At 46.9% G+C, this 21,190-nt stretch overlaps 1 protein-coding gene across 16 annotated transcripts in view; it reads left to right on the forward strand.

Moving 5' to 3' along the window:
* Window positions 1-19,784, forward strand: part of DNHD1 (dynein heavy chain domain 1) — an 88,045-nt gene extending 68,261 nt beyond the window's left edge. For 11 of the 16 annotated variants that reach the window (XM_077113806.1, XM_077113808.1, XM_077113805.1 and 8 more), the window contains 20 exons: window positions 930-2,520; window positions 2,710-2,918; window positions 3,249-3,453; window positions 3,529-3,631; window positions 4,777-4,926; window positions 5,171-5,353; window positions 5,488-5,919; window positions 6,141-6,609; window positions 12,836-13,144; window positions 13,250-13,306; window positions 13,390-13,542; window positions 13,735-13,913; window positions 14,047-15,012; window positions 15,213-15,399; window positions 15,612-15,734; window positions 15,816-16,017; window positions 16,846-16,937; window positions 17,105-17,254; window positions 17,440-18,254; window positions 18,428-19,784. In XM_077113806.1, coding sequence (XP_076969921.1) covers window positions 930-2,520; window positions 2,710-2,918; window positions 3,249-3,453; window positions 3,529-3,631; window positions 4,777-4,926; window positions 5,171-5,353; window positions 5,488-5,919; window positions 6,141-6,609; window positions 12,836-13,144; window positions 13,250-13,306; window positions 13,390-13,542; window positions 13,735-13,913; window positions 14,047-15,012; window positions 15,213-15,399; window positions 15,612-15,734; window positions 15,816-16,017; window positions 16,846-16,937; window positions 17,105-17,254; window positions 17,440-18,254; window positions 18,428-18,778 — 6,926 coding nt within the window. In that variant the 3' untranslated portion in view covers window positions 18,779-19,784. Of the gene's footprint in view, window positions 1-929; window positions 2,521-2,709; window positions 2,919-3,248; window positions 3,454-3,499; window positions 3,632-4,776; window positions 4,927-5,170; window positions 5,354-5,487; window positions 5,920-6,140; window positions 6,610-9,642; window positions 9,693-12,835; window positions 13,145-13,249; window positions 13,307-13,389; window positions 13,543-13,734; window positions 13,914-14,046; window positions 15,013-15,212; window positions 15,400-15,611; window positions 15,735-15,815; window positions 16,018-16,845; window positions 16,938-17,104; window positions 17,255-17,439; window positions 18,255-18,427 lie in introns of those variants that run through there. The other 5 variants (XM_077113813.1, XM_077113815.1, XM_077113810.1 and 2 more) reach the window with 5 other exon arrangements.
* The last annotated feature ends 1,406 nt before the right edge of the window (window positions 19,785-21,190 follow it).

The following is a 21,190-nucleotide window of genomic DNA, read 5'->3' on the forward strand; positions in this document are numbered from 1 at the left end:
TTCCCTGAGAGAAATAAAAAACACATGTCCTCAAATAAACTTATAGATGAATGTTCATAGTAGCATTATTCAGAATAGCCAAAACCTAGAAACAGCCTAAATGCCCATCAATATGTTAATGGCTCTACAAATTGTAGTATTTTCATAATGGAATAGTACTCAGCAATAAAACAAAACAAGTTACTACGGTACTCAACAACACGGATGAATCTCAATAACAGGCTGTATGAAAGAAGCCAGACACAATAGAGTAATGCTGTATGATTCCATTTACATAAAGTTCTAGAAAAGGCAAATCTAATCCATTGAGATAGAAATCAAAAAGTTTTTGCCTGGAATGATGGTGGCAGAGAGATCGACAGCAAAGACGCATGAGGGAACTTTCTGGGTTGATAAAAATGTTTCGTATATTATTGGGGAAGTGGTTACACCACAGTATGCTTCTTTCAAAACTCATTGAACTGTGTATTTCTAGTGTGTACATTTTATTTTATGTAAATCATGTCTTAAGTTGATTTTTTTAAAAATGTGCATGTGATAAAACTCTACTTTCTCTGTCTGAGGTGATTATACTTTTCCTCCTGTTGTGATCAGGTCTGATTTTTCCATATGTTTCAGCTTTCAAACCTTCCTAGTTCCTCTTCAGTTAATGAATAATTGGTTATAGAGGTAGGATTTGGAGAAGAGAGAAGTGTATTCAATTTTAGGGAGTGTGTGGGGAAGAGAAAACAGTTTACTCAGACATGACCAAATCCCAACAAAATTCCTGTGTATAGCTCTCTGTGTATACTGGAAGCAGAGCCAGTGAGATAGGTGAGTGTATGTTGGAAGCAGACCCAGTGAGATAGGTGAGGGTATGTTGGAAGCAGACCCAGTGAGATAGGGTGACACTCACTCATGTCCTCACTGTTATTTTTCATGTCTCACAGACCCAGAGAAAAGCTGCCAACCAGTGTTGGAGACTCTGCGCCAGGCCATAGATGGCACTGTATACACCCACACCACCTTGGAACTGCAGACCCTGCAGCCTACAATCAACTTCCTTGCCACTGTCACAGTGCCAGGCTGCTGTGAGCACCCACTGTGTCCACGCCTCTTTCGACGCTTCACAGTGCTGGCCCTGGGCAGCATGACCCAGGCCACACTGCTGAGCAGACACACTCCCGGCATCCAGGCCTGGCTTGAGCACTTTCCCTCTGTGGAGCGAGAAGGAACTCTGGCAAAAGCCCTGGTCCAGGCCTCGGTGGATGCCTGGGAGGCTGTGCGTAGCTGCTTCATGCCTTCACCTGTCCACCCACACTACCGCTTCTCCCTGCACTCTGTGAGCCACCTGCTGGGCAGCCTGCAGCTCCTACCAACTAGAGTGGGCTCCCGAGGTTTTGTGACCTGCCCTAACCACCAGGAGCACTTGCACCGGGTGTCAGGCTTGCGTGGCACCCGCCTGACCATTATGATGGCCATGCGCAACATGGTGCGACTTTGGTTGCATGAGGCACAGAGGACCTTTTGTGACCGGCTGGACAGCCCTAGAGAACGCTCCCACTGTAGCAAGCTGCTCCTAGAAGTAGCTCAGTCCATCTTCTGCTGGGGCTCTGATCCTCAAGGCAAGGAACATATGGAAGACAAGGAGGAGGAAAAGGTACCCGAAGTGGAATCAGAAGGAGAATTGGCTCAGTGGGAAGACTTAAGCAACAGTGGCAGTGAGACTGAGGAAGAGGAGGACCCTTATGGCCTTCAAGTCCCCACAGGTTCACATTACAGCAATTCAAGCTTAGCACCAGTCAGTTATCTTACAAGATCAATAAGCAGGGAGGTCATGGAAAGCATAAGCCTGGAGGAAGGCATGATGACCAACTGCAATCTCCAACAAAAGAGATCCCAGGATTGGTGGCAGAAGACATCCCGAATGGACATAGTTACACCCTTATTGCTACCAGTGCTACTACTCCGCCCCCAGGAAAAGCCCTCAGATCTGATCTTCAGTCAGGAGCTGAAACTGGGATCCAACTCCGAGGGTCCCAACTTGTATCTGGAGCGACAGTGGGAGAGACTGGAGGAGCAGCTGGCCACCTCAGCTGCTCAGCTGAGGCTAAGGCCTCATTTTGCCCTATGCCGCTCCATGGCCCAGCATGTGACTCGCCTAGTCCGGGTGCTAGCCAGGCCCCGGCAGCATGGCCTACTGCTTTCAGGGGCTTTGGGTACTGGGCGCCGTACTGCCATCACAATGGCCACTAGTATTTGTCAGACTCGCCTCTTCCATCTGCCATCTGGGTCAGAGGAGGCCATTTTCCAGTGTCTGCAGGATGCCAGCTGGCATGCTGGCATGTTAGGCCAGTCAGTGGCCCTGCTTGTGCCTGAAGATGTGAATCTCACCACCCTTCATCGCCTCCTGGCTCTGGTAACCTCAGGAAGTTTCCCTGACCAGTACACAGAGGCAGATCTGGACAGCATTGAGAAACAATTCCCCAGAGATAACCTGAGTGTCAAGCAGAACATCAGAAAGGAAATGGTGCTACAGAGGTAAGGTCATGTACCACCTAACCAGGGTCTACTCTGCTCTTGATCAATCACAGCCAGAAGGTCAAAAGGAAATCTTGGGCTACTTTCAGGGCCCAGAAAATCAGGGCTTAGGAGTTGGGGTTTGGATTGGGACCTAGGTGGGTAAACAGGGGTAAAGGGGAGGACAGCATCTAAGCCCCTGGTCCACAGGTTTTACCAGCAAGTGTGCAGCCACCTGCATCTGTTCATCCTGGTCAGAGATGACCAGGCTCGCAACCAGCTGTCCTCCACCCTGTTCCTGAGGCTCCTTCAACTGGCCATTGCTAGTATTGACCGTTATGAACCCTGGGATGAAGCTGCCCTGGTCAGTGCAGCCCAGCACCACTTGGGAAGCATTCAGAGTCTACCCCTTAATGATGGTGAGTCCTTTTTACCTGTCCTTGTCACCCATTTAAACCAGATTCTAATAAGGCTTATTACCTAAGAGGTAATAACAACAAGAGCTTCTCTTGTTGTCGACACTCTGCCAGTTGCTGTTTTTACAGGAGCTTGTCTTGCTCTATCTGCTGATGAAATGTGCTGAGGCTCTGTGAACAGAGATCCAGGCCCTGCATCTCAGTCTCTCTCTCTAGAATCTAGCAAGACCCTTTTATCTTTTCTGCCCTCCTGCCTGGGCTAGAAGAGGATGCCTCTCCTTTCCAATTTCCTTACAAGCTCACAAGATCAGACTGAGACTATGCTTGTTGTAGGTTCCTTAAAGTACCCAGACCTTCAGGCCTCAATCCCAAATGTGGCCAAAGCCATGGCCTTCATCCACCTTTCGGCTACCAGCTACAATGAGCACCTGTGCCCTCAACTGCCACTCATCACTCCCAAGACCTTCCTAGATCTCCTGGACACCTTTCTGTTGATGCAGCAACAGATTATCCTACAGACAAGGAGCAAGGCTCAGCGGTGAGTGGCTCCATTCCTTGCAATGTACCTCCTTCTTCTCTCTCAGGTTCACTCACTGGAACATTGTATTTCCAGGATCCAGAATGCCCTAGAGAATCTGAAAATGTTAATTGAGCAGCACACTGCTCACACCAAGTTGGTCTTCAATTTGCAACAAGAGCTGAAAGTCTCTAGCAAGGTAAGAGGGAAAAGACTAAGAGGCTTGCACAATGATATCAAAACAGAAGCCCAGAAGCAGACTTGAGAGGAACTAATCAGACTGAACTTTAGTTCCTATCAACCAGTTATCTTTTCCCCTAGGGGGATTCCCCTAATCTCTGCTGCTGTCTCCTTTAGAGCTCAAGACTCAGTTGAGATGCTCAACTGAGAGAGAAAGCTGAAAGAGAGAAGCTCATGTGTTCCAAATTCACATTTCTTGCATTTGAGTGGGAATTAGAAACCAGTTAGGAAGGCAATGTGGGAAGTCAGGAGCTAGAGAGAGTGAACACAAGTGGTGGATGTTGGGGTTGAGGGTGGACATAACAGACATATAGGAGGTAGCATCAAAAGACCTCAAAGATGGGTTGGGTTTGGAGGAATAGAGGAGATGGAGTCAAGAGGAATACTTAGGATTCTTCTTTGGGAAACTGGGTATATTTTGCCACAGTTCCCTGAGGCAAAAAAAGAGGAAAGGAGCAAGAGCTGATTAGGTACAACCAATACATTCATTTTTGGACATGTGGAGTCTGAGGGGCCTGTAAGACATCCAAGAGATTTCTACTCAGCAGATGTATACAGAGGTGTGGGGCATAGAAGAGAATCTGGATAGAGATATTTGGAAGTTAGAATATAAATTGTAATCCGAGCCATTAAATTTAGGGAAAACATGTAGAACTGTAGAGTGAGAAGAGAGGGGACCCTGAAAAAAAATTGCTGATGAATATTTAAGAGGTGGCAAAGGAAGATGCTGAGAAAGAGCAACCAGAGAAATTGGAGAGTCCAAGGAGTACACAGAATCATGAAGCCAATGGAATAAAATTCTTCAAGAGGGAAGGAACTGTCTACTGTGAAAAATTCCACTAATGGGTCACGTAAGATAAAGAGAATAGTATAATGGCTAAGCACATAGGCTTTGGATTCAGACTGCACGGGGCTGTATGAGGGCCAGTTTCAAAAAGGACAACCACCAACTTGGGATTGTATGAGTAGATGTATAACTCATAGACAAGTAAGTGACAGACCCAAAGTCAAACTTGGTCACCTTACTATCAATATCCCAAGCCCATGGGGTGTTCCCATTAGGCCCAGGATCTGGAGTTACAGGGCCTGGATCTCTGTTCACAGAGCCTCAGCACATTTCGTCAGCAGTTAGAGGAAGACAAGCTCCTGTATAAACAGCAACTGGCAGAGTGTCAACAACAAGAGAACCTCATTGAGAACCTGGCCAAGCAGCGGGATGCCTTGCAGGCCCAGCAGGATGCTTTTCTGCAACAGGTGTGCCTTTCCTGCTGCCTTTCTTGCTCTGCTCTTCTCTTGGGAGAGGACAACCCTTCATACAACAGAAAGGAGAGGATGAGGTAACCTGTCATGGAGGGGAAGGAGGCACAGATAATAAGATAGCTTTGAGAGTGGCCCCTTATGGGGACTCCTGGGAGGAGTTGATTTCTCCTGGTAACACCTTGGAGAAAGAGAAGGACAGATGGGGAGCTCACTTCAGAGTACATCTGTCCTCATTTAGATGGGCCAGGCCTTTCTGGGGCCTCTGAGCCAGCTGCAGGTGGCTGATGTCGAGGAGCTTCGGAGCTATCGCTCACCACCAGAATCAGTGGTCCGGGTGACCGATGCACTGTGTGACCTATTCCACTGTGAACCAGGCTGGAGCAATGCCAAGCAACTGTTATGCACTGAGGATTTTTATCAGGTAGGGAAGGTGGGGCACAATGGAAAGGTGAGGACAGGATAGGGATAAAGGGGAGACTTGTCAGGGCAAGGTTGTTGGGTCAAGGTTCCAAGCATCCATGTCTTCCCCCATCCCCTTAATACACATCCTCCCAGGAACTGGTATTCTTCCCCAAGGAGAAGATGACGGACTCAGAGCTGATAAAGTTAAACACAAGTCTTAGGAGTCCAGGTATGAGCGACAAGGCCCTGAGAGCAATAAGTGTACCTGCAGCGAACCTGACAGCCTGGCTTTGGGCCGTTCTACGCTATGGGCTGGCACGGCGCCGGGGACTGCCTACTGGACTGCTGCTGCAGCAGGTGGAGGCGACACTAGCTCGGGAGCAGGTGCGCCTGGGCTGCTACCAGTTCCAGGTACAGGAGATTCTAGAGCACAGTTTAGTCCTGAATAAGAAGATGGAGGATGCCCAGGCCTCCCACATCCGTATAGTGGAGAATCTCAATCGGATGCAGCATGACCAATATTACAAGTGGCCCATAAAGGCTGCACTCCTCACACCCATGCAGTCCTGGACCAAAGAACTCCAGGTAACCAGCCCTCCTCTCACATTTTCCCCATAGTTTATTTCTGTCCCCGCACCCAACTCATCTGCTCCTCCTTGTGCTCTCACCACCTTCTTCTGTCTCCTTCTTCCCCTTTCCTTACCATACTTTACTCCATATTCTGCTTTGTGCCCCCTCCTCCAGACCCTCTACCTTTACCCTCCTCACTTTGCCTGTATACCATCTGGTCTTCCCTTCCACTCCAGAAGCTGAAGGGGCACTGCATGTCTGTATTTGGGGACGCCCTCCTGTGTTCAGCCGCCATCGTTTACCTGGGTCCCTTCCCACCACTGCGACGCCAGGAGCTATTGGATAAGTGGCTGGCTCTGTGTAGGGGCTTTCAGGAAGACCTGGGCCCAGATGATATTGCACAGGCACTGATGCAGAAGCACAAATCTGTTTCCGTGCCACAGAAGCCCCTGCTGCCCACACGTTCTCCCTTCAGCCTTCTTTCTTTGCTGAGCTCTGATTCTGAACAACACCAGTGGGACCGAGACATGAAGCCCCAGGCAAAGTCTGCCCGCCTGGCAGGCCTACTTCTGCGAAGTCGTACCCACTACCATAGTTGTCGCTGGCCTCTGCTGCTTGACCCCAGCTACCAGGCCCTCACCTGGTTGAACCCACTACCTCTGGAAGAGAATTGGCCCTTGGTCTCAGCCCCCAGTGAAGTCAGAGGTAAGCCCAAGGATAAATGCAATGCTTCTGGGGTGATTGACTGCCCAACACTCTCAGCCACTTGTCTTCCCTTTCATAATGAAGACACTAAACATTTGTGTCCAGGATATCCCAGGTTTCACCAGCAGCCTATACTATATTAATAAATTTGATCACATTTAGATTTTTTTCATCCACAATGCAATGATTCTGAATCCTCATGACTGACCAGTCCATGTTCTTTCAACTCCCTGGTCTACTCAGCACTTTTGGAAACCTGGCCCACAATTCAGAACTTTACTACCTAAATTTATTCCATGTTCAGAAATTCTGGGGGACCATTTCCTTTTTTTATTTTTAACAGTTTTTACAATTGTGAAATAAAACATATATACAAAAAAGCAGTAAATTCCCAAGCACATTTTAACAACTGGTTATGGAACAGATTTTAAAGTTTGATATGGGTTACAGTTCCACAATTTTTCATTTTTCTTCTAGCTGCTCCAAGACACTGAAGACCAACAGAAATATCAATATAATGATTCAGCAGTCATGCTCATTTGTTAAATCCTATCTTTTCTGTTATACTCCTTCTTCTCTTTAAATAACACATACACATAAAAGTAATAAATTTCAAAGTTTGTCACAACAATTAGTTGTAGAACAGATTTCAGAGTCTGGTAAGGGTTACAATTCCACAATTTTAGGTTTTTATTTCTAGCTGCTCTAAGATACTAAAGGCGAAAAGAAATATCAGTGTAATATTCAGCACTCATACTCGTTTGTTAAACCTGACCTTCTCTGTATAACTTCACCATCACCTCTGATCTTTCTCCTGCTCTTTAGTGGTATTTGGGCCATGCCCATTCTAACTTTTTCATGTTGGATGGGGCTGTTGATAATATGGAATAGGGGGATGGAACTAGTTGATGTTCTGGTAAAGTTGGCCCCTTTGCATTTCAGGAATTATCTGGTCCAGGGACCCATCTGGAGGGGGTAGGTTTGGAAAAGTGGCCCTATTGTTTGGAAACGTTATAGAATCTTATACAGTGCCCTAGGTATTCTTTAGGACTGGTAGGAATGGTTTTGGTTGGGGGTTGGCAAGTTATGATAGGTAGCAATGTCTAACTGAACCATGTGTAAGAGTGACCTCCAGTGTAGTCTCTTGACTCTATTTAAACTCTCAGCCATTGATATTCTTTCCCCCCTTTTTGCAGAATGGCATTGTTGATTCCATGATGCCAGGGCCAGGCTCATCCCTCAGAGTCATTTCCCATGCCATGGGAGACTTTCATCCCTGGATGTCATGTCCCACAAAGTGGGAAGAGCAATGGTTTCACTTGCAGGTTGGGTTTAGAGAGAGACCACTGAGCAGCAAAAGAGGTATCCCCGAGGTGACCCTTAGGCATACTTATAGGTAGGCTAAGGTTTTCCACTACATATACAAGATTCACAAGAGTAAGCCTCAAGATCAAAGACTTGGCCTATTGATTTGGGTGTCCCTAATATTTGGCACAGTATCTGGGGTTTCCCAGGTGGTTAAGTTTAATAGTTCCATAATTTTTCTCCCGTCCCTCAAGGGACTTTGCCAATACTTTTTAATTATCTGCTTAATATACTCTAGGATGTATCTAGGCATTATATTAAATGATACAGGATTAAAGACTCTCATTCTTATTTTGGGCTCCCTGTGTTTGGATTGTTTAAATGATCTATCCAGACAGGTTGAGTAAGATTATGTGCTACAGAAAATTTAGGTTCTGGACATAATAAAACTTTCTTCCTTTGGTCTCAAAGAGTAGGTGAAGTACTGAAATATAGGCAATGTCTTCCTTATCCCTGTATTCAGAATTACCTTAATCCTGACTCAACTGACCCCATTCTTATTTCTAAATACCAGGTTATACATATATAAAACAGCCTCTGGTGGACTATTTCTATTGGCCCTGCTTGGATCAGTGTTCCATCAGAGTAGAGTATTAGAAGGAACATTTCTTAGGAAAAGAAAGATAAGATTTATATTTCTCAGAAGAAGGGACTGGGGATTGTGCTGGTCAGAATAACAGACATCCATAATGGGCAGTATATGGTCAAGGGGGTCTATAACATGCATTCTATAATCATACTTTTTGGGTTGAAATATCTGTCATTTGCTAGCTATGTGACCTGAGTCAAGAGACTTAACTTCTGTAAGCTTAAGTTGATTTGCCAATAAAATGGAGGGTCTTAATTATATTCATCTCATAAAATGTTGTAGTAAGTAAAATAACATGTTAAAGGGCTCAGATAATGGCCTAATATATAATAAATCCTTAAAAAGCATTAGCCATTATTACTACTAATGTATCACTGCTACCACTATTACAGTCTACCTCTTGGCTGAACAGCACAACTTTCCATTGGCCCCATATACCATTATAAATATGCCCATTATAAAATTATTGCATGTGTAACTATATGTGAATTCACACACACACACACCCCTTATAAGAGACATCCTTAAGAAGCATCTAGCTTCTGCATCCAATTCTAAGTCCAGGGACTTGAGTAATATTCATTACTCTTGATCAGATCAGGATGTGGCTCTCCATGGTTCTATATCCTATGATAGATAGGTTATATGTTAAATCTCACCATGCTAAACACACCTGATATACAAAATGAAGCAAGACCTTGGTAAGTACAAAAAACTTCCTGTTTAGAAACTGGTAAAGCATAAAGAAACACCTTATTGGTCTATAGCATATACCATATAATGCCAGACAGAGATAATGAAGCAAATGATTAGCATCACTTTGCTGGCTATGAAGTGAGCTCTTAATCAGTTCAGTTGCCCAGGGTTCCTTGCCCATTGTCCTCAGGGATACCTATGAAAAGAACATTGGAAGGAATTCCCTATTTGGAACTGTTCTGCCTTAAATGCCCACTCATCCCACTGTTGGGATGAGTATAGGGGCTCTGGATTTGCCTTAACATTAAGCACAGATCCCTTTTACCAGACTTGGGGGGTTTTCTGAGTAATTCCCTTAAATAAATGTCATCTTTTCCCTGCAGGTTTCATTTTCAAGGACTCTATTGGCCACTAACCATTGACAGAAATCTTGGTACAGTCTCATCTTTTAATTTAACCCCTATCATCAATGCTTCTATCTCTTAACAATGGTGCTGGGGACTCCAACCATTCCTCTAAACCTTAACTTACTGTCATCTGTCTAAACTTCTGTCTTCACCTCAGAGCTATAATAAGAAAATAGTCTGAGTAGTGAGTTTAGGCTAATCTGCCATGGAATGTGGCCCCTATCATTTGGCTGCACCCAAATCAACTGGGGGCAGGGGACCATTATCTTTGTCAAGCAAGGGATGCAGAGAGAAGTGTTTGGGAGGGATCTGGAGGATTCAGCTTCCCTGATTGATTCCCCAGACTCCTCTGAAATCACATACTCTCCTATTCCATGCAACATGAGGTAGAGAATTTGGTTTTTACAAATCAGCAAGATGCATGAGTATCTGATCATTTGTGATGGAATTACCTGAAAGGACCAGAAAGGAATTCCCTTTACAAAGCCTTTTCTAAAGATTGTTTCTCACCTATCTAAGTAGTGAAGTAGCCAGCATGTTCTAATATCTTCTAAGTCCATAAAGTTCAGTGGAAATTGGTTCCAGTCCCTTGAGACAATCCAATTTTTTAACCACTATACAACCTAGACAGCTTCCCAGCAAGGGAAAGAAAAATCCTCACCTCCCCACCCATCTCTTTCCCTCAATACCCCCTGCCCTGCCCCAGCCAACACACTGTTATATCAGGGGTGCACTACTGTATCAGGGGTGCAAATAACAGCAACAACAAAAAGAAAAAAACCACAATTTACCATGGCCTAAACAAATAAGGATTTGTTTATCTCATATGAAGTACTGAGTTAGGCAGTTCAGGCTGGTGCGGAGCTTCAGTGTTACATTCAAGCACCAGGTTCCTTCTGTCTTCTACTGTACAATCTTAGCATGTTGGCATCACACAGTAATGGGTGGAATGGTGGCTCCCCAAAAGATATGTCCATATCCTAATCTCTGGAACCTGTGACTGTGACCTTATTCAAAAAAAGGATCTTTGTAGATGTAATTAGATTAAGGACCTACCGATGAGGTCATTCTGGGTTATCCAGGTAGGCCCTAAATCCAATGACAAGTGTCTTATAAGAGACAGAAGACACAAGCTCACAGTGGAGAAGGCCATGTGAAGATGGAGGAAGAGACTGAAGTTATACAACCACAAGCTAAGGAATGCCCAAAGCTGCCAGAAGCTAGAAGAAGCAAGGAAGGATTATTCTCTAGACCCTCTGTATGGAGTGGAGCCTTGCTGACACCTTGCCCTCAGACTTTGGCCTTCGGAACTGTGAGAGAATAAATTTCAGTAGTTATAAACCACCAAGTTTGTGGTAATTTGTTACAGCAACCGTTAGGAATCTAATATACTTGTCATATTTGAAAGATAGCTGCTATATCTCCAAGCCTCTTGTCAGAAATGCTACTGGTCATTTCTGTCTATTTTGTCAGGAAAACAAAACGAAATGAAAAACTTCTGGAAATTTGGCTGGCCAAATGTGGTAGGCAGAATTTTGGCCCCAAGACCTTTGTCCTCTTGTGTTAATTCCTATGCCAAGACTGTTACATTAGATGGCAAAAGAGACTTTGTAGATGTCCTTAAGGTTACTAATCAGTTGGCCTTAAGATAGAGATATTACCCTGGATTATTTTAGTGGGCTCAATGTAATGAGATGAGCCTTTACAAGCAGAGAGGAGAGAAAAAAGAGCATTCAGATCTTAAGGACCATTGCTGGCTTGAAGATGGAGGAGGTGTTCTAGTTTGTTAGGCTGCCAGAATGCAGTATACCAGAAATGGAACAGCTTTTATAAAGGGGAATTTAATAAGTTACAAGTTTACAGTTCTAGGGAAGTGAAGGTGTCCAACTTAAAATACCAACAAGAGGTTACCTTCACTCAAGAAAGGCCAATGGGTCAGGAACCCCTCTGTCAGCTGGGTAGTCACATAGCTGGCATCTGCTGGTCCCTTACTCTTGGGCTCCATTGCTTTCAGCCTCTGTTCCTGTGGGGGTTCCTCACTTTGCTTCTTCAGGGCTGGCTTTCTTCTCTTAGCTTCCCTTGGCTCTCTCCAGGTTCCAGCTTGCTTAACATCTCATGGTGACATCTACTAGGCTCCAAGAATCTCCAAACATCTGTATCTCTGTTCTCCAAGTTCTGGCATCTGTATCAGCTCTGCTCTGAAATTCTGTCCACTCTGTCATTTCTGATTCTCTCCAATATGTTTCCTCTTTTAAAGGATTCCAGCAAATTAATCAAGTCCCATCTGGAATGAATAGAGTTACAACTCCATCTAATCTAAAGTCACATTTCCATGGAAATAATCTAATAAAAATTTCCAACCTACATTATTGAATCAGTATTAAAAGAAAAGGCTGCTCCCACAGATTAGATCAGGATTAAAATATTTTTTTTCTGGGATACATAATACTTTCAAACCGGTACAAGGGGCTAGAGGGAAAGAATAAGAAGGAAATTAATTGTGCCAAAATTCTGCCAGGATTTGGCATTAACTACCTGCAAAGAACCTAGAAAAAACAAGTGTTTTCCTTTTCCAGCTTCTGAAGCAGAGATAGTCAAGAAGGCAATTGGGAATGGCTGTTTTTAGCCAACCATCTGTGTCTGTCACACTACCCATGACTTAACTAATTCCACAGTGTATGGCCTTTTACTTACAAGTTACTACTAGGCACCAATTTCTATATTAGGGAGGACTCTTTTAGTTGCTAATGACAGAATTAGCTTAGGTAAAAAAGGGAAATTCATGAACTCATTTAACAAACCTAGAGGAAGGGCAAAAACGGAGCTGATTTCAGGGATGACTTGAACCCCTCCTTGGAATTTTAGAGCAATAATAATGATAGCTGACATTTATAGGAGGCTGACTATGTGCCAGTCTAAGTACTTTATATGCATTATTTCATTTAATCATCACAGGAACCCTATGAGGTAGACACTAATATCAATGCCATCTTACTGGGGTTGATAGGAAAATGCCAGATAAAGAAATTGAGTCATAGAGAGCTTAAGCAACTTTTCTAAGGTGTCCTTCTGTGAACATTCCCATGAGATGGGGCCCTTGGGTGAACAGTACTCCCCAGAAGCCTAATTCCTCCCCAAGAACAGTTCCTCTGCATCCTTCTTGCCACAGGTAATGGCCTCATGAGAAAACAAGATGTGGAGGGCAATGAGGAAGACAGGGAAGAGGATTATGATGAAAATGAGAAGAACGATGAGGTTGAAGACAAGATAAGAGAGCAGAAGGAAAAGGAGAATAAGAAGGAAAAGAAAAAGGAGGAGCTAAAGCAAGAGGAGAATGAACAAGCAGAAAAAGAGAATAAGAGAGAGAATGAGTACAAGTTAGCTTCTCAGACTCAGCCTCTACCTCTTCCCTACCTTCATGTGCTCTCAGGTGCTGACCCAGAGCTGGGTCCTAAGCTCCGGGAGGCAGCTGCCAGTGGTGAGAACTGGTCCCCACCCACCATGTCCCTCTCTAGCCTGCCCCCATTTTGTGACCCCCACAGGTCTCATACTCCAATCTGACTTCATTTTCCATCCTTCACAGGCGCTAACTATGTTGAAAAGTCCTCAGGGAATCTTCCTATCAGCCAGTGGGGAGCTGGTCAGAACCAGATCTTGGATGGGGGTGGGGGGTGTTCTGGGTGCTGGGATGGTGGATAGTGTGCCCTTGTCTCCCCCTCACAGGCCTGCCCGTGCTACTGACCAACATGGATCTGGGCCTGGGGTGCCAAGAACTGCAACAGCTGCTGCAGCGGGAGCAACTGAGCCCACCCCAGGTGCAGCCTGGCTTCTGTCTCTATCTGAGCACTACTCTTCCACTCAGAGCCTTGAGAAAAGGTAAGGCCCATCAGGCATGTTGCCAGCACAGCCTTGTGGGCATACAAAGGCTTTAAGAGGGTTTCTAACACTCTGACCTAGAGCAGGCTCAGGACCACAGTAGGAAACCATATTCCCTGTACTGCCCACTCACCCACCCATCCCCAGCTCTGCAAAGGAAAAGGGGTTAAGTATCACCCATATGATCCCTAGTACTAGATTGTAACCTGCTGAAGGGGCTGAATGTGCTGGACTTGGGCCTGAATGTGGAAGTACTAGAAGAACAGATGCTGCATGAAATCATGTGCATAGAGTCTCCTGAGCTCAAGACCTGCTGGCAAGATCTAAAGACCAGATACCTAGATACCTGCGAAGCCATGGAGGCTGCTGAGGTGCTGTCAAGGGCCCCAGTCTATGGGTAGGGATAAGCATTGGAGGGGCCTAGGTTATGGAGGTGGAAGATGAGTGTAGACACTTGACTGGGTGGGAAAGGGCCAGAACCATGCAACGAGTTGACTTATGCAGGAGCAGCTGTTGGCGATGCTGCTGGTACAGAATTTGGAACACCAGAAACCAGTTAAGTTCCTGCGGATCATCCTGAGGGCCCAGACAAAGCTATGTCAGATGCGTGCCCAGTATGAGGAGCTAGAAGACCTGAGGCAGCATGAGGTGGTATTTTGGGCACCCTATCGGCGTGTGGTCCAGCATGGAATAGCCTTGGTTCAGGCCCTCAGCTCACTGCAGAACATGGTGCCACTTTTCCATATGAGCCCAGAGAAGTGGCTGGCAGCCACCAAGAAGGCTCTGGATAACATAAATCAGCGTGAGATTCAGCAGGGTGAGGACCTAGCCAGCCGTCTACTGCAGCTGAGAGCACAGCTGACCCACCAGTTCCTGGGCAGCACTGTGGCTGCACTGGGTCTCACCCAAGTGCCCTTGGTGGGTGCCTTGGGTGCTTTAGCCCTGCTGCGAGTAGCAGGGAAAGCATCAGAGTTAGAGAGGCTGGCGTTCTGGCCTGGACTGGTAGCCTCTCCCAGCACAGGCCACAGCAAGCCAGTCCTGGGTCTAGCTCGACCTGCCTGGCTAGGGCTGAGAGCATGGCATGAATGTGGGATGTTAGAGCTCTTGCCCCCATTTGCTGGCCTACGTGCGTCCCTGGCAGGCCACTCCAATGTTTGGCAGGCTTATCTGTCACTGTCATCCACAGTACTGGGCCCTGCACCTGGGCCTGGGCCTGATCCCCTCAGCCTCCTCCAGAAACTGATCCTGTGGCGTGTACTCCGACCTGACCGTCTGGCAGGTGCCCTGGTAGACTTCACCACCAGCCTCCTGGGCCGGCCTCTGGATGAAACCCTGGGCACCCCCACCATGCCCCTGGAGTACAGTCAGCCTACTCAACCCATGCTGGTCTTGTTGCCACTGCCTGGCCATCCTACAGCCACCCTGCATCCTCTCACTGTCATCCAGAAACTGGCTGCCAAGCATGAGCAGGTTTGAGCCTAGCCTCTTGGTCACAGAGTGACCTGGGGCTCCTATGAGCTGGGATCAGATGTGGGCACTCCCTCCCAACATACTCATGGATCTTTCTGGATTATTCAGGGTCTTTGGGTTTCCTTGTGATATTACCTTGGGTCTCTTAGGTCACTCCAGGATCACTTTAGTCACCTTGCCATCTGTCTGTTGGTCCATAGGGACAGAAACATCTGCAGGTGATAGCCCTGGGCTCTGAAGCCTGGGATCCGATCCCAGTTGTAGTCCACACTCTATGCCAGGCTATGCACAAGGGGTACTGGCTGGTGCTGGATAACTGTCATCTGATGCCCCACTGGCCAAAAGAGCTACTACAGCCCTTGCTGGACCTGTGTGATGGAGCCAAGGGTAGGTCTGCTACCTAAAAGATGGAAACCAGGACCTTACCCTACCACTTGGGCTTGAGCTTGAACTCTCAGGTCTCAATACTGACCCTTTAGCCCCAAGCCTATCCCTCTGATCTTGTGTCTGACTCCTGATTCCAAGCCTCAAATCTGATGCCAGACCTGTGCCTGACCTCTTACCCCAGGCCTGATCTCACTCCCATGTCTGATCTCTAGTGGTTTCAGACCTGGAGTTAGAATTGCTTTCAGCCCAACGTGCTAGCCGGAATGTGGCCACAGTCCACAGGGATTTCCGTCTTTGGCTTATTGTGTCTGCAGAGGCTATTGCTTCCTTGCCAGGTGAGGAACCTCTCCTTACAGGTTCTCATTCTGGAGGGGACAACTGCCTTGTGCTGACCCAGCGCTCTCCTACCTCCCCAGCTGTGTTGACTTACCACTCCATGCCTGTTTTCTGGGACCAGTCCCTGGAGTTAAGCCGTATCCTGATCGACAGCTTAGGTGTAGTCCCGCAGGGACTCTGCAATCTAACATCTACCCAGGCACTGCCTCTACTTCTCTTACATGGCCTCCTCCTACACCGCCAGCTCTATGGACTGAGGCTGCAGGCACACAGGGGGCGCTGGTGAGGGACCCCTCCCATGCTAGTTAGTTGGCAAACAATACCTTGTATGTGCTGGGTTGAGTAAGAAAAATTCATTCTGGGGAGCTCCAAAGTGTGAGGGCAAGGGGAAAGTCAAGGAAGGCATCTCCAAGGAATTTGGAATGTCACTTTGAATTGAGCCTTGAGAGCAAAGGCAGATCAAGTGGGAAGGGGGCCTTTCTGAGCAGATGGAAAAAAGCTCAGCAGGAGGGAGAAGATTCCAGTGTGGCTAAGGTGGCCATGCTGGAGGTTGAGTAGGCAGAAGTGAGGATGGTTATAAACAGTCTTTTAGGCCTTGGCAAGGGACATGATTTTATCCTGACAACACTGAGAAGCCAATGAAAGATTTTAAATAAAAGAAATATGAAACTGTTTGTCTTTTGAAAAGATCACTCTGGCTGCAGTGTGGAGAATGAATAAGAGTGTGCAGGGCTGGAGGCAAATAGAGCAGTCTCAGGACCGCTGTGACAGTCTCCAGGAGAGACAGTGGTTATCTGTGGTAAAGCCTAGAGCAATCACAGTAGGGAGAGAGAATAAATAAGTGATGAGGAAGACAGAGGAGTCCAGAATTCTGCCTTGGACAACTGAGTGACTAGTGGGGTACCATCCACTGGAATAGGAGATAGAACTGGTTTTTTAGAGAAAATGATGGTTTCATGAAAGCAAGTCATATTTGAGGTACCAAGTGGCAATGATTAGTAAGTCCTCATGAGTTCAGAGTTCAGAAGAAAGGTTTGCGCTGGAGATAAAGATGTGAGTCCTCAACATACAGTCAGCATTTGAAATCCTACTTCCCACTCCTTTTCCCAGGAGCCAAGTGACCCTGATCCAGGTTCTTCAGACCCAGGACCAGCTGTTGGCCAGCCTCAGCAATCCCAGTGCTGCCATGCAGGAACTGGCTGGTGAGGCCCTTCCTGTCCCCAGGCAGTCATCAGCACCCAGGATAGCTTTAAAGAGGTGGGGGTGGGAGTGGCAGTACTGAGAGAGTAGAACACAATTCATAAGTTAGGTTTTGGGAATGGTGGAAGCTGGAGGGACTGGAACTGAGTGGCTCTGACCTCATCCTCAGCTTCTGTTTTCTACGGGGGTCCTTTGGGAGACACTGAGGACAGGGAGACTCTGAAGAGCCTCACCCAAGCCTGCCTGAGCCCCAGCAGTGGAGGCTGGACCCATCCACACACCCCCCAGTATCTGCTGGCCACTCTGATGCCTAGCCCAGGTAAGTCCCACTTAGGAATCTGTATTGGGGTGGGGAGGAGTGCAATGTAACGCCAGCCCCATAGGTATGTGGACAGTGATACCCATAAAGGTAGATGAGGGGACAATATTTGCACTGATATGGGGTGGTGGCCTTAGGTCAGAGGAGAGTCCATCTGTCTCTTAACCTTCACTTCCACCCACTAGAGCTAGGAGAGCTGGATGCTATGGCAGAGTGCAAGGCCCAGATGCATCTACTGCCCACACCACCTGAACCCCGGGTCTGCGGACTGAGTGAGGGCCCCCAGGCCTGGTTGTTGAGACGCCAGAGTCGCGCTCTCCTGAGTGCGCTACAACGGAGCTCACCGGCTTGGGTTCCCGTGGTTCGCCCGGGCGCCCGGCGCGCCGAATTGCGGCTGCGGCAACGCTTAGTGCAAGCCGCGCGGAGGCTGGAGTCTTTGCAGACTCTGCTGACCCAGAGTACTCGCCAACGTGAGTTTGGCGCCAAGTGGCCGGTGCTAGGGCCGGATGCGCGGGGGCCTCTGGAGGGCTTTCTAGAGACCGAGACACTGGAGCTGAGCGAGTTGGTGAGCACGTTGCAACGGGACCTCAACTGCCTGTTGCAGCAGCTGAAAGGTGCACCCCCATGCGCCTCCCGGCGCTGTGTTGCTGTGGCCCAGGCTCTCTGGATTGGTCGCTTACCTCCGCCTTGGCGACCTCATACGCCTACCGGCTCACAGCCGCCCTGGCACTGGCTGCGACAACTGTCGCGCCGTGGACAGCTGTTGGTCCGCTACCTTGCCGCAGGCACGGGCACCGTAATATCAGAGCGCGTCTTCCACCTGTCAGCCTTTCGCCGCCCGCGCTGCCTGCTACTGGCACTGCGTTGGGAAGCTGTATTGGCAATGGCCGCCCGGGACCAGGATCCTCCCAGCCGGAATCTTCCCGGGAGCCAAAGCTTGGGCTTCAGTCACGCACCGCATAAACGTCAGGAGCTGAACAGCAATCCTCTGCACCTCTGGGTAACGTCGCGCAGCCCCTTCGTTCCCACTTGCGCCCCCGAAGTCCCTAACTCCACAGTTATCCCATGTTGCCTCTTCCTTAGCTTACCCTTTCCCGACTCCGCCGGGTTCTCAGATCCAGCTCCAAGACCCCAGGTTCCCAGCCTTGCCTGACCAAACTCTGGCTCCCCCAGGTGGAGAATGGCCCAAATCCTCGGGTTCCAGAGATGGGGCTGCTGCTGATTGGGCTACAGCTCCTGCACGCCGAGTGGGACCCGATAGCTGGGGCCTTGCAGGACAGTACCTCCAGCCAGCCTAGCCCTCTGCCTCCGGTCAGCGTCAGCACGCAGGCCCGGGTCACCAAGGACCTGCCACCTGCAGCGGGCCTGGCCGTGTACTCCTGTCCTGTGTACATGGAAGGGCCCCTCGGCATCACGAAGTTGCACAGCCGGAACATCTTAGCGCACCTGCCTCTGCCCACAAAGCTCAGTCCCGCCACCTGTGCCCAACGGAGAGTCCATGTGTGCAGCCCACCCCTGCTCTGAGCCCTCAACCAAAATAAAGTTGGAGTGATTCGATGAAAGATTCCTGAGATTTAAAAGCAGACCCCAGAGAAGACAGAATATGATGGACTCAGGGGAGAGCACAATGTGCGCACTGAGGACAAAGCAGGATGCACACATCTAGGAACAGAGGTGTATTCACAGTGGAGAGTGTGTATAGCTGGCAACTGGGGAGAGGCAAGTACGGGTACTCTGAGGAGAGAGAGTTCTGGTGTTAGCCTTGTATCACAACAGGTGAGACAGATTGGCAAATGGCTAACACACTTGTGCTAAATCCATAAAGGAAATTTTTGAAGAGGTTTTTAGTTATTTAATGGCATTATTGGGAATTCCCCAATCTTGTGCTACCACCCATCTCTCCCTTATGAATTCTCTGAGCGAGCCATACACACAAAAAAACACAAAAGCCAAATAAGACAATGTCCTGTGCTCATTATTTGCAACATATTATCAACAATTATTTATTGATCACTCCCTCTGAGCCAGAAGCTCTTCCAGGCACTGTTAAGGTTTTTCTAACATAGGCAAAAAGGCAATAAAAAGTTAACATAAAAATAAGTTAGTTTTTGACATTAGAAGCTGGTAGTAGTAAAACCAGGAAAAAAGACCAGCAGACACCAACCATGTGCCTTCCCAGCTACCAGAGGTTTTCCAGATGGCATCAGCCTTTCTTGAGTGAAGGTAATCTTTTGTTGTTACCTTTATTTGGACATTTCACAGCCTTAGAGCTGTAAACTTTTACCTTATTAAATTCCCTTTTTAAAAGCCATTCCATTTCTGGTATATTGCTTTCTGACGGCATTAGCAAACTAATACACCAGCAGACACAACAATGTACCTTAGCATATGGCAGAAGAGCCAGGGATAACTAGCAGCTGGTCTTTGGGAAGAAAGCATTGCCTTTATGATGCCTTGATTTGTACATTTTCCTGACCTCAAAATGTAAGCTAATAAATTTCTGCTTTTAAAAAAATAAATAAATAAATAAGTTAGTTTTGATAATTTTAAAGCACTATAATGAAAAAAAAAATAGGGCAATTCCAGTAGCCTACAGATCTTTTGTCAGAGAGTGACTAGAGGATGGCAGTTAATGCAGTTTAGGTGGTCAGGGAAAGCCTCCTGAACATTTGAGAAGGAGCTAGTTATATGAAGAGCTAGGAGGAGTGTTTCAGGTAGAACCTTCAGTAAGCATAAAGATCTTGAGACAGGAACAACTTCAGCGTTTTCAAGGAACCGAATATGTAACAGGAACACACAAAATGATGGAAAGGTATTTTAAAAAGTAGATCACTTAGGGCCTTGTCATGATAATGAGCTAGTATTTTTAAAGCATAGTGAGAATCTATCAGAGTATCAGGCAAGAGATGACATGATCTGATTTACATTCTTCAAAGATCACTCTGCTGGATGGATGGTAGAAAAGCAAGAGGAAGAAGTAGGAAGATCTGTTTGTAGGCTATTGGAATAATTCAATTGAAAGATGATGGGGCTTGAACTAGGGACCTAATTGGGAAGATGGAGAATTGATAGATTTAGGAAATATTTTGGAGGTAAGGCCAGCAGGACTTCTGATGGATTGTATACTGAAAGTGAGGGTAAAAGAAGATTCTAGAGGACTGTCTTAGTTTGCTAGGGCTGCCATAACAAAGTACTACACACTGAATGGCTTAAAATGACAGAAACTTATTCTTACAACGTTGTAGACTAGAAGTCTGAAATCAAGACGGGGGTAGGGCTATGCTTCCTCTGAAGTCTTTAGGGTCCTAGTGGTAGTTTGCTGGTAATCCACAGCATTCTTTGGCATGTAGCATAACTCAATCTCTGCCTCCATCGCATGGCCATCCTCTGTGTGTCCCAATTTCTTCTCCTTATAAGGACACCAGTCATATGGGATTTGAGCCCACTCTAATCCAATTTAGCCTCATTTTAACTAATAATATTTCCAAAGACTCAGTTTCCAAATAGGATCACATTCACAGGACCAGGGGATAGGACTTGAACATATTTTTTTAGGGAGACACAACAATCCAAAACAATGACTCTTATAGATTTCAGGCTTGAGAAACTGGGTGGCTCATGGCATCATTAACGGAGATGGGAATTAGAGGGAGGGACAGGTTTAGGGTGGGGAATTAAGAGCTCTGCTTTGTTATGTTGAGTTATTATTAGTTGTATGATTGCATGGTTCCCAGAACAAGTCTCTTTGATAAAAGTTGTATTGGAGTATAGCAGAGCTAAAGACCTTACATGGGCTTGTCTCCTTATCCCCAAGCACAAAACTTTCTAGGGAACACTTATCTCTATCAGTGTACAGCTTGATACCAAGAATATGATAGGAGGAAATGCAGAGAGAAGTGTATACTGAGCATACAACATTTTCATAAACAGTAATGC

The sequence above is a fragment of the Tamandua tetradactyla genome, chromosome 8 (genome assembly GCF_023851605.1).
Source record: "Tamandua tetradactyla isolate mTamTet1 chromosome 8, mTamTet1.pri, whole genome shotgun sequence".
Classification (NCBI taxonomy): Eukaryota; Metazoa; Chordata; class Mammalia; order Pilosa; family Myrmecophagidae; genus Tamandua; species Tamandua tetradactyla.